Raw genomic sequence first — 13112 nt, forward strand, 5'->3', positions numbered from 1 at the left:
CACAAGTAGGCGGAGAGGCAGGCGGGGGAGGGGTGGGGGGAGGGAAGCAGGCTCCCTGTTGATGCGGGCCTCAATCCCAGGACCCTGAGATCATGAACTAAGCCGAGGGCAGAGGCTTAACCCACTGAGCCACCCAGGCGCCCCAAGATTTCTCCTTTCTCAGTCACTTCTAGAACAATGGGTGGAACCCAAATTCTACCTGTAGATCAGCCCCCTGGTCATGTTTACCAACGCAAGGTAAAAAGAAAAAACTAAAGGATATGGATGAAGTTTTCAAAAACTAAATCTGTTTGGTTTTAATAACTGTTCTGTCTTCTAAGATTTTATCCTTTCTATTCTTTTTTCCCCCTCACTTAAGCTGGGTACATTTTATTATGTGTAAATTATGCCTTCAGTAAAGTTGTTTTTTATTTTTACTTATTTATTTTTAAAAGATTTTGTTTATTTATTTATTTGACAGAGAGAGAGATCAGAAGTAGGCAGAGAGGCAGGCAGAGAGAGAGAGAAAGGAGGAAGCAGGCTTCCCGATGAGCAGAGAGCCCGACTCGGGGCTCGATCCCATGACCCTGAGATCATGACCAGAGCTGAAGACAGAGGCTCAACGCACTGAGCCACTCAGGTGCCCCAGTAAAGTTTTTTTTTTTTTTTTTTAAAGTTATGGAGAAAACAGAGAATCATTTCTTGGCTACTTCCCACGCTTTGGTGTTAACTGTTTTTACATTTTTTGAACTGATGGTGATATAGTAGATATAAAAATTATTTATTTAGTTTTAGATTCTTACTTGATAAGATAAAAAGTACAGAACCCTATATTATAAGAAATATTACTGGTCAACTAAATTCAGAGTTTGAGAATCACTGCTGAACCATGCCAGGAATGAGTTGTTACCTGAATACATACAAATTGAATTTAACCTCCAGATATTAGCAGTCATATTAGTAAGCACATGCATATCATATGTAAAGAACAATATTAAAATTTTAATTAAGGGTTTTATACTGGTGTATTTCTGGCAAAATGATATTTTCAATAAAGTCTACTAAGTATTCAGTTGATTTTTGTTGTTGTGGAAATAAAATTTATTCTCAGGTTGTAAGGCACAGGATTTCAAATAAGGGCCAATAATCAGATTTTCTATAGTAAATTATGACTGGAATTTACATGATCTCCAGGTATTCAGGTAAAGTCACAGTAATGCACAGAGCTGACAGCAAGTGGACTGTGCGATAAAACCAAACCAACTGTTTACCTATCATTTATTTAAATAAATAACACAGAAACCTGATTATCTTGAAAAACCATCGGTATTAAGACATACAGGAAACAAAGCCAAACCATGGAGTGAGGTAATTCTCTCCTTCACCTCCTGACACATGTCTTTAAGCCTCCCTTTAAAAAAAACTCTTGAATCTGTTGACATTTCTTCATCCCCACCAACACCACCCTAAACCGCCATCAACTCTTGACCCAGCAACTGTAACCATGTCCTAGCTCACCTTCCTGTGCCCCATCTTGCCCACTCCTTTAAAAAATAAGTCTGATTATGCCATTTCTCAGCTTTAAAATCCTACACTGGCTTCCTTTGTTCCTAACAAAAGACTAAAGTCTATTCCTGCTTATCCCTCCACACCAAGTTCAAATTTTCCCACTTCCAGCAAAACAAGCAGGTGCTCATTTTAGAAGTGACCTTTGCAAGTGGCCACAGCTGTGGCAGAGTCCTCTTTGGAACGAGCAGTTTTTTGGTTTTTTTTAAAGATTTATTTATTTACTATGGGGGGGGCAGTTTATGCAAGCATGGGGAGGGGCAGAGGGAGAAAGAGAAGGAAGCAGACTCTCCCCTGGGTGGGGAGCCAGATAGGGTAGGGGGGGGTAGGGGCTGGATCCAGGACCCTGAGATCATGACCTGAGCTGAAATCAAGAATCAGTTGCTTAACAGACTGGGCCACCCTAGGCGCCCCTGGAACGGGCAGTTTTTTCTCAAGAGAGGCATAGCTGGAGTAGACCAGTGCTTCTTAAACTATCTGCAGCCAAGAACCAGTCCTGACAGCCAGAAGATCTCATGGGTATGAGCATAAATTGCCAGGAGGGGATCTACTGAAATGTTCCCAAAAGTTGGCACTGCCTTGAAAATCATGGCTAACTCCTTTCTTCTTTGTGCTTCCCTGTACTTCCCAACCGTTACTCATATGCGTACACACACACACACACACACACACACACACACACACACAATTTTTTAGAGTATGTTTGATGCTCTTTGGCAGTTAGATCTTATTACTGGGAACTTGAAATCAGCTTATGGACAAGATAATCCAGATTTTTTTTCTCTCAAATCTGCTATCAAGTCAGTTCATGAACAACTGATTTTTTGAACTTAAGACTGACTTTGACTTTATTATGAGGCCACATAATGATCATAAGTGCATGGGATTTTGGGATACCTCAGGGGCTCTCTTGGTTAAGCATCTGCCTTCAGTGCAGGTCATGATCTCAGGGTTCTGGGATTGAGCCCTGCATGGGGAATCCCTGCTCAGTGGGGAGCCTTCTTCTCCCTCTCCCTCTGCCTCCCACCCCTGCTTATGTTCTCTCTCTCTGTGTCAAATAAATAAATAAAATCTTAAAAAAAAAAACTAAACACGAAGAAGAGCATGGAATTTGAATCAACATTAACTATAACATTTACAGTTTTGTGGGTGCTCTGAATGTTTATTTATTAGGGTGACACGGAAGGCAGGGAATGTCATCTTAGGCTTGTCCATTCTATCCTTTCTAGTTTGAAGATGTTCTCCAGAATGGTATACTTGGAATTCTTAGTCTTTCTTTCTTTCTCTTTGACATTTGTTGATATTTCACAGTCTTTATCTTTTCTTTATTCTTTCTGTGGTTTGGTCATAGGTTGCTACTGCTGTCATTGCTGTTGGGAGCCCATTGGGGGCCTTGGTCTTTCCTACGAGCTACATCTGTTCTTGCTTATGTGCTCATTTAGGATGGAAACTACTGCTGGATTGTCTACTTAGCCAGCCCCTCCCTGGGAACATTCACCCTGTCATGTGCAGGCTATGGTGGACAGGGTTAGAGCGGGTCATGCTTGTACGTGTAGCGTCAACCCTGGCTACAGCTAACTGGTCTGGGAGTAAACACATGATCCAAGCTGGATTAGTCAGTTCCTTCCCAGGAATCTCAATTTGGTAAAGAGAAAGAGAGAATGAGAGGAGAGAGCACAAGCGCCTTATCTTTCAAAATGGCCGAACCAGCGACACACACTTGAAGCTCTCTGGTGAGTCTATTTTCAGTTACGTGGTCTGGGAAGGAGGGAAAGCCTGTACACAGACACAGCGAAGAGCGAAGATGAGAGCTGAAGATGGAGTCATGTTAATGTGTACCCTGAAAAGCAGGCCCCCAACCTCCAGCTGCTATGGTTCCCCCACAATCCCGTGAATCTTATTCCTTCTGATGCCGGAATTTCATGACACACCTCAGGATCCTTCCCATAAATGGCCTTTTGTTGCTTCAGCTAGCGAGGCTTATTTACCCCTTAGAAGAACCTTAGCCAACTGTGATACTGTGATTTATAATGAGAAATATATATCTGGTCTTGTCCCTCTTCCTGGCCAAGAGCTCTTAAAACCCTTAGAGCGGCACTGGGGTGGCTCAGTCCATTAAGTGGCTGCCTCCGGCTTGGCTCAGGTCATGTCCCAGGGTTCTGGGGTCCTGCCCTGCATCATGCTCCCTGCCCAGCGGGGAGCCTGCTTTTCTCTCTCCCTCTGCCTGCGGCTCTGTCTACTTGTGCTTTCTCTCTCTGTCAAACAAATAAAACCTTAAAAACAAAACAAAACAAAAAGCCTCTGAAATTTCCTAAGTGAAGAGAATAGAAAGGTGGGTCTTTTGTTAGATTAATGAAGTGACTTTTGGAAATCACCTGGTTGGGGGGGGGGGGAGCGGGAGAGAACAACCCTGTGATTAGAAGGTTGGGAACTTTCAATCCCTACTCCCTGAGCCCGGGAAAGAGGTGAGGGGCTGGAAGTTGAGTTTGCCAACGGTCAGTGACCTAGTCAGTCGTGCCTATGTAATGAAGCCTCCAAAAAACCCCAAAAGGACAGAGTCCGCAGAGCTTCCAGTGGGTGAACACGCAGAGAGCTAGGGAGAGGGGCTCACTGGGAGAAGCTCCACACCCCTTCTTCAGGCCTTGCCCTATGTGCCCTCTTTCATCTGGCTGTACATCCTGAGTTACATCCTTTTATAATAAACCAGTGATCTAGTGAGTAAATGATTTACTTTCAGTTCTGTGAGCTGCTGTAGCAGGTTAATCCAACCCAACCTGGGGATGGTGGGAACCACTGATCTACAACCGCTTGCTCAGAAACACAGTAACAGGCACCTGGATTTCCAACTGGCATCTGATGAGGAAGGGATACAGTCTTACGGGACTGAGCCCTCACCTGTGGGATCGGACGCTATGTCCAGGTAGATCAGAAGTGTCAGAAGTGAGTTAAATTGCTTGGTAGCGTGGAAAAAACACACATCAGAAATGGTGTCAGAATTGAACCAACCAATACAAATTGTTTTAAAATCCTTGAACCTGTTATAGACCTTTCTAGGTGGCCACATTAGCTTTATTTTATTATTACTTTTTAAAAAGATTTTAGTTATTTATTTGACAGAGAGAGACACAGCAAGAGAGGGAACACAAGCAGAGGGAGTAGGAGAGGGAGAAGCAGGCTTCCCATTGAGCGGGGAGCCGGATGGGGGGCTCGACCAGGATCCTGGGATCACAACCCAAGCCAAAGGAAGATGCCCAACCAACTGAGCCACCCAGGTGCACCTTATTATTTCTTTTTAACATAGGCTCCCTGCCCAGAGTGGAGCCCAGTTTGGGGCTCGAACTCACCACCCTGAGATCAAGGCCTGAGCTGAGACTGAGTATCGGCTGCTTAACCTACTAAGCCACGCACACAGCTCTCATTAGTTTTATTTTAGAATTCATTTAGTTCTCCCCATATCCCTCCTCACTGAGCTCATTAGTAATACACAGTTAAAATTTTGCCTTTTAAATCCTTCCATTCCTCTTGCATCAGCTTTCCTTTAGAATCCCTGTTCACAGCATCTGTTCCTTCTCTGTGCCTTTTGAAATGAGTCTTTCTCACACCTACAGGCCTTATGGGGCCAGGCCCAAGAGCAGACACAGAGCAGGACTCCCCTCTCCCAAGCCCTGCTTGCTTTCCATTCTGACACTGAATGAGGTCAGGCAAGACTTCCTGAGATGGCTTCCAGGTGAATGAGATTTCCAGCTGATTTCTGGACAATTATCTTTTTTTCCCTCCTAAGCAGTTTAGTGCTGTCATCCTGGATGTCTGTGATGAGTGATGGACTCCTGCCAACACACAGCATTTCCGCTGGTGTGAATCTTTTTGAAGCCCAGTGTAACAATAGCCTGAACACACTTCAGACCTGAACACACTTCTGAGATACTTCATACACCTGCCACCAGATGGTGGGATGGGTGGGAAGACAATGTAGGGGATCTTTAAGCTGAATGTTCTAGTTTCATCAGAAGCTGAGGAAAAGGACTGTACTTGGGGAAAACAGGCTCTAAATCCTTTCAGGCCACGCTAGGAGGCTGGTGGGGAAGGAGTCCTGCTGAGGGGGACACAGGCCTTTGAATGGAAAGACTGCCCTACAAAAAGGCACGTTGGGAACATAAAAAAGGGACGGGTAAAAATGTCTGCAGCCAAAGATAACCTAGGAAAATTATGTGAGTTCTGTAATCACAAAGTGACAAGAACCACCAAACAGAAAAATGGTTTGGAGAATGGGAATATAAAAAAAGACATTAAAAAGGTAGCAAGAGGGGAATGGCGTATCTGCAAGTAGATTCCATAGTTATCGAAAGTGACCTTATAAAATGACGTAAATGGAAATACTACACAGCTTACTAGACTTGAAAGCAGGCTATAAAACAGTATATTCTGTTAGAAAGATATACATATATATCTCTGGAAAGATATATAATACCAGCGCTTCTTAGGCTTTACTATGCATACAAATCTGTACATTGATCAAATCGAGGTCTCCCGTTCAAGTCCAGATTCGGATTCTGTCGGTCCGGAGTGGAGGTGAAGCCGGCGCTGCCAGTGCCTAGGCCACACTTAGTGCGGACAACAGTGTAGACGCTGGGGTATGAACAGTGGTGTTTAATGGGTGTGGAGATGGTGGACTGCAGTTTTCTAATTAACTATTAGAAATTAACTGGAGTTAAAAATGAAAATGGGCATATTATTTTTGTGATGAGACAACCTCATTAATTTATTTTAAAGAGAGGAAAGAGGGGAAGCAAACGGAGACATGGGGGGAGATGCGAGGGGAGCCGGTGTAAACGCAGGCAGAGGCTCGGGAAGCCAGGGGCACCTCTGCTATGGGTCCGTAAGGGAATCCTGAGGCCAGGACAAGTGGGAGAAGGCAGCCTTCCGTGAATCTGCAGTATAAAAAGACATATGTGACATGGAAAGAAAATAAAAAAGAGGGCAGGGACAGGTGCAGACATGATCTGGAGGGTGGGTGCTGGGGGTGCAGGTGGCTGGCCCCTGTCAGGTGCCCGCGGGAGTCCAGCTGGGCCCGCGCTACCTCCGAGTCTAACAGGCTTGGCAGAGGGCTCGTCCCAACCCCTCAAGCTTGAAGCAACAAGGAGTGGAATCTGCACACAACTGGGAAGCTAATGGAAACTTGTAGAAAGGCAGGCCATAAACCCAGAGTACAGTGGAGTTGCATCACTCCCAGGAACATGGGAGTGAGGGACTCTCAAGACTGTGACTGAACAAAGCTGGCCTCTCCAACTCACGGGGCTTGGGTAGGGCCTGTGCCCCAAGATGTCTGCAAGGAGAAGAAGCATTTCTTGCCTGTAAAGTTTCCAGCTTAAGGAAGCCCCTCTTGGGGCTTTTTGTAGCCCCAAGAAGGCCCTCACTGACTTTGATGGCCACGACAGAAGTGACAGTGTGAGTGGTCAGGGCCCTGTTATTGGACATCACAGAGGGGGTGAATCAGGTGTTCCCCATTCCTTAAACATCACTGAGGGATGATCTGAGAGCTCAGACAAGGGTGAGGGCAGGTGCTGTTTACTATCAGTCACTGTTCATTGCTAATCAATAGTAAGACAGATAGCAAAATCACACAGTGATAGCCCCACACCATCAAGGTGTTAACCAAAGTCACCAACACAGCGTGGCTGGGAGAGAGCCATGCAGACAGAAGCCTGCCCTCTGCTGGTCATAACTGACAACGTAGATGAAAGGAGAAGGAAAAGTTTCAGAATCAGAGAGAAATCCTGGTATGGCCAAGACCCCACAAACATAACAGGGGACACAGGAACTTGCAGAAGGGTCAATGAATGTAGGGGTATATCATCTCCAGACATATATAGTATTTAATGAACTCTGAAAAAAAAATCACTAAATGCCTCTTAAAGCAATGCTGGCAGTTCTCTCCCCTTTCCCCTCAACACTTTATGGGGCTTTCCCCTAGATCCGTTCTCCCTCCTTGGATCACTCTTCCGTTCACTGAGAAATCGAAGCCTTTCCTGGTAAAGCCTATTTAGAGAGCTGTTCGACAAAAGGAGGTTTGAAATACGGGCTCACGAGAGGCCTGTCAGGACCAGGACGTGCCAGGAGGACTTGGCAGATGGCGTCTCCTACCTCCCGCTCCCTGGTTCAACCCTAGAGCCACACTAATCATCTGCTTCCCTCACTCTCTCTACTCTGCATTCTGATGGGGTGTTATAGTCTATTTCTTGCACATGTGATACAACTCTACTGTACCTTGATTCTTCCTTCGTCCCTCCCTCAAAGTACTCTTTTGGTCCAAAGTATTTATTTACTTGAGAGAGAGACAGTGAGAGAGAGTGAGCACAAGCAGGGGGAGAGGCAGAGGGAGAAGCAGGCTTCCCGCTGAGCAGGGACCCTGATAGGGGACTCAACCCCAGGACCCTAAATCAAGACCCCAGGAAGGCAGACGGTTAACCAAATGGGCCACCCAGGCGCTCCTCCTCAAATTATTCTTAAGCCATCCTCTGTGACATTATCTAAGCCTCTCTGTTTCTGTTTCTTTTTCTTTTTTTGAAAGATTTTATTTATGTATTTGTCAGAGAGAGAGAGAGAGAGAGAGACAGCACACAAGCAAGGGGAACAGCAGGCAGAGGGAGAAGCAAGCTCCTTACTGAGTGGGGAGCCGGATGCGGAACCCGATCCCAGGACTCTGGGACCTCATGACCCGAGCCAAAGGGAGATGCTTAAGGGAGTGGGCCACCCAGGTGTCCCAAAGCCTCTCTGTTTCTAATACTTAGGACCTCTCAGAGTCAGATTCGCAGGCTTGTGGTGCAATCAATACCTGTTAGCTTAAAAAACTCAGCCATTGAGTTGTAGTATTCTAGCATTTGGTGAACAGGTCTCAGCAGCTTAAACATTGTGCCTAACTATTCAGCCTCCTCTTTCTGCATTGAATGTTCTAGGCCTTCTTCTATTTTTGTGTGCAGGCTACTCTATTCTGTGATCAGTTTCAGAGTGCTCTACGGCTCGGTTCTGGTTTTAAAGAAGGAGATTCACATGAGAAAGTGAACAAGATAATTCCATATCCCAGGCAGCCCTTGGAAAGCACAGATACCTTCCTGAACACAGGCATAAAGATCCCGGACCCAGATGAGAAAGCTTGTCTAGTGACTTTTTAGAAAAGGACACTGCTATCCATAGGGTTTTATATGAGCCAAATCTAAAAAAAAAAGAAAGAAAAAAAAATCCTGAGGCCTCCCGTCATGGGATGAGTAAGTCACAGGAATAAAAGGTTCAGCATAGGGAATAGAGCCAACGGAACTGTAACAGTGCTGTATGGTGACAGATGGGAGCGACGCAGGTGGCAAGCACAGCAAAACGTATACCCTTGTCCGATCATCATGTCATACACCTGACACTAATGTAACATTGTGTGCCGACTGTACTTCTACTAAAACAAAAAACTAAAGCCTACTTTTTTTTTTTTTTTTTTCCCTGAGGCTCTAATGAGTTTATGAAGTGTTTCATGAGTCAGGCAGAGTCCCACCTAGCAAGTAGAGAGAGGTCCTGAAGGCTACCTTCTCAAGCACTGGTTACTAAAAGATAATTTTGACTACTTTTTAATGTTTAAAAAGTCTAACATATGATAACTTCCTCTTCTTTTTCTTAAGATTTTATTTCTTTATTTGACAGAGAGAAAGAGAGATCACAAGTAGGCAGAGAGGCAGGCAGAGAGAGAGGGGGAAGCAAGCTCCCTGCTGAGCAGAGGGCCTGATGCAGGCCTTGATCCCAGGACCCTGAGACCCTGACTTGAGGGGAAGACAGGCTTAACCCACTGAGCCACCCCGGTGCCCATAACTTCCTCTTCTTATTAAACCATGTATATACCTGTGATACTGTGATATAATAAGAAATACCTATTTGGTCTTTACTCCTGGTTCTTAGCATAGGAGCTCCTAAAATCCTTGGAATTTCTGGATTAAAGAGGTGAGAGTTACACCTTTTGTTATTTATAAGAAGCCTCTTTCCACCACACCTCTATTTATACTAATGAAGTGGGGGGGGCTGGAGTTGGTTGCCAAGGGAACCAATCAGAGGGCTGGAACCTTCAGCCCCCCACCTCGGACTTGGAATGGCCAATGACCATTAATTTCATCAATTGATACTATGTAACAGAACCCCCCTATAAATCTTAAACAATGAAGTTCAGAGAAATTCTGGACTAGTGAACACATAAGGGTGCGGGGAAAGTGAGGCACCTGCAAAAGCATGGAAGTTCTGAACAGCTGCCCCCATTCCTGCCCAGGCATGTCTTCCATTTGTCTGTTCCTGAGTTGTATCCTTTATAATCAACTGGTAACATTAAGTAAGTTTCTTGCACATGTGAGTCCACTCTACTGTAGCTGTAAGTTCTACAAGCTGTTCTAGCAAATTACTGAACATGAGGAGGGTGTCATGGGAACTTGGGATTTATAGCTGGCTGGTCACCAGAGGCCCAGACTTGGGACTGTCTGAAGTCGGGGCAGTCCTGGGACTCTGAGACCTTAATGTCTGGTGTTTGGCACTAAAATGTCAGAATCGCCTGTTGTGAGGGACACCCCCTGCCCCTTCAGTGTTAGAAGCTTTGTGAGTAAAAACCAGTTCACAATAGCCTGGAACACCATTTGGTGTGTGATGATTTGGGTCCATCATGATGAATATCTGTGCTTAAGTGCTTTTATGGCTCCAAAGTGTCCTCAGGGATTACTAAATAAGATAGGGTTGTCTACCACTCTGTGGCCTCAGCTTACTACTTAAAAAAAAAAAAAAAAAAAAGAATAAAACATTAATTCTGTGAGCTCCTCCCTCTGTTCTATATGACTCTAAGTATATCTGCTTTTAGAAGCGTTTCCCCCATCTTTCTCTTAGACTGTCCACTGTAACCTCTTGCTGGTCTGTAGTTGGGATCAAGCCGATGCCCCAAATCACCAAAAATCCTAGATGGGATGTAATTCCAAGTCTCCAGACTCTGGCCTCAAAGTGGCTCCATGCCCGGCACACCCAAATAGCTTTATGTCTGTTGAGTACTGCATTTTTTTACTTTGTTATTTTATCTTATTTACTTTTTATTTACACACAAAGTGCAGTAATGAAACTTACTAACAAGAAAGTTTTATGAGCAAAGAAAATACCAGCGAAGACATAAACTGTCAAGGGACTAGGAACTGGGCACTTCTATACGTGTTATGAGGTCACGTCTAAGGCACACTCATCTATGGAATGATGGTCAAAGCTCTCCTCAAATAAAGTACTGAATGTTATTATTCCTATTTTATCCTATATCCCAGAATTTCTTTCATTCATTTCTCAGCTCTGGATACCAGTAGACGTCAGTGAAAGTGATCTGAAATGAGTCACAACTGCTTTTCTCCAGGAACTGAATCTGCCCTCCATCCTGCAGCCTGACCTGATTTTCTCCATCAGCTGCGGTCCTGCTCCGGGACTCTTACTGCTTCCACAATGGATACTGATTAGAGTCTCAAGTCTTGGGGCTAGCTGTCAAGCTAACAGCTTGGTCTGCACGTACTCTGCTAAACTAATCCTCCACTCTGCCTTCTTCTCCTTCCGTCCTAGGCCATACCACACACACCATCCCCGGAACAGCACCAGCCCAGGCTGCCCTGAGACCTTCAAGTTGTTCCCTCTGCCTCCACTCCCTCTCCTCCACACCTGCCACTCAAAGCCTTCCAAAACCTCCAATCCCATCCCCTCCAAGAGGTGCTCCAGAGGCTCTTCTAGTCTCCTAGACCTGCTCCCTCCCTCCCTGCTCCCTGCCCCACCTAATTTTTTGTGTTAACACTCCACAGTGGGAGCTGTTTAGGAATGCACTCATTTCCCCTGCCAGACCTGGATGCCCTGGAGGGCGCTCTGCTTTCCCCATACCCCTCAGCACTGGAGCTTGTGCACAGAGACCATGTCAGCCCTCTATTCCCCCAAACTCCCCACTCTGCCCCCTTGAAACTCAAGATCTTTGCATACTCACGGTTTCCACAGTTGAGACCACCAAGCCCAAATGGGCAACTGCAAGTCAACAAAGAAAAAGAATGAGAATTAGTTTTAAAAATAAAAAGAAATAACTGCAGCAATCTACCCAAGTAACTTCGAGATCTGGTTTGTAACAAATTTATCAGAAAAAATGGTCATGGAGCCTACCTCATGCAGGTTTCATTTTCAAGCCTATATCCATCTTCACATGCTGCAAGAGAAAAAGGAAAATCCATGAATATGTCCCTTGACCTCCCTTGACCCAAACTGGCAGTTATTAGACACCGGCCACCTTAAAGTGCACAAGAATATTCTAGAACCAGAAGCCTACAAATAGCTTTAGAATTATCTATAACCTGCCAGCTCAACTCTTAAAATTTTTTTTACAGATTTTATTTATTTACGAGAGAAAGAACACAAGCAGGGGGAGGGGCTGAGAGAGAGGGAAAAGCAGAGTCCCTGCTGAGCAGGGAGCCCAATGTGAGATGTGGTGCAGAGCTTGATCCTAGGACCCCCGGGATCAGGACCTGAGCTGAGGGCAGACGCTTAACTGACTGAGCCACCCAGGTGCCCAGCTCAACTCTTAATTTTATCACAAAATTTTCTTAACCTGTTGGTGGCTATTGGTTTCATATATATATATAATCATGATAGAAATAGTAATATCTACCCTATAGTTCCTCCAACAAATATAATTCTTTTTGGAAGTTCTCTGGGGCCCCTGTGTAACAGCCTTCCATATACACAAATGCTTTATCTTCTTTAATGTGGGTCAAACCTTTAACCTGCTGTTGGCCTCATCAGCCCCTTCCAAGAGGAAGTGTGGGAGCTGTGAAATCCTCTGGGACATGGTCCCGGTGGGTGCCTCAGTTTCCACGGGCGAATGATCACCCTGTCTACAGCCTGTGCAGGGGATTCTGGATGTATCTGGGGGAGTGCTAATCAGCACAGCACCCAAGAGGAGAACTTGGAACCCTCTGCTTGGTGCTGCTGACGGACTGGAGGGCTGTGGCCCAACCATTGCTGGGAGTCAGCAGTTCCCCAATTTATCCGATCACGGAACACTTGCAACACTATAATAAGCTGACAGAACAGCATGAGCTATAATGTGTGCTTGGATGAAAGCAGACAATAAAAAATGGCCTCATTGTCCAATTCATCGCTGCAGGAAGTGAGAGAAATTTGATTCATGAATAATGTACGATGTACACTGCATTGAAGATCACAGATAAGAAAAGGTCCACGGCATAGAGCAGCGATCCCCTGACAGACAGCGCACATGCTAATGGTGGGATGTGAGTGCCAGCAGCAGGCGTGGTTGGGGATGAGGGGCGCACACCCTGTGGGCTGGGACGGGCGCCCTCCCATCCAACGTGCCACAGCCTCCCCGGTGGATTAGCACGTGATGACATTAAGTGCTGTGGATGTGCTCAGTGCTGTTCGTTCTTCCACGCTGAATGCTGGACACTGTCTGTTTCCACCGTCTCTTCTGTTGTCACACATCGCCAACGTATCACTAGAGTGGACTGGAACAGTTCAGACAACACTGCTCT

The 13112-nt window shown here is 45.4% G+C and overlaps 1 protein-coding gene across 3 annotated transcripts in view; it reads right to left on the bottom strand.

Moving 5' to 3' along the window:
* HEG1 (heart development protein with EGF like domains 1) overlaps window positions 1–13112 on the bottom strand; it is an 87207-nt gene that overhangs the window by 12412 nt on the left and 61683 nt on the right. For all 3 annotated transcript variants that reach the window (XM_032335754.1, XM_032335744.1, XM_032335757.1), the window contains 2 exons: window positions 11728–11770; window positions 11558–11595 (listed from right to left, as the gene is read on the bottom strand). In XM_032335754.1, coding sequence (XP_032191645.1) covers window positions 11558–11595; window positions 11728–11770 — 81 coding nt within the window. The remainder of the gene's footprint in view (window positions 1–11557; window positions 11596–11727; window positions 11771–13112) is intronic.

Source organism: Mustela erminea, chromosome 1, assembly GCF_009829155.1.
Source record: "Mustela erminea isolate mMusErm1 chromosome 1, mMusErm1.Pri, whole genome shotgun sequence".
Classification (NCBI taxonomy): domain Eukaryota; kingdom Metazoa; phylum Chordata; class Mammalia; order Carnivora; family Mustelidae; genus Mustela; species Mustela erminea.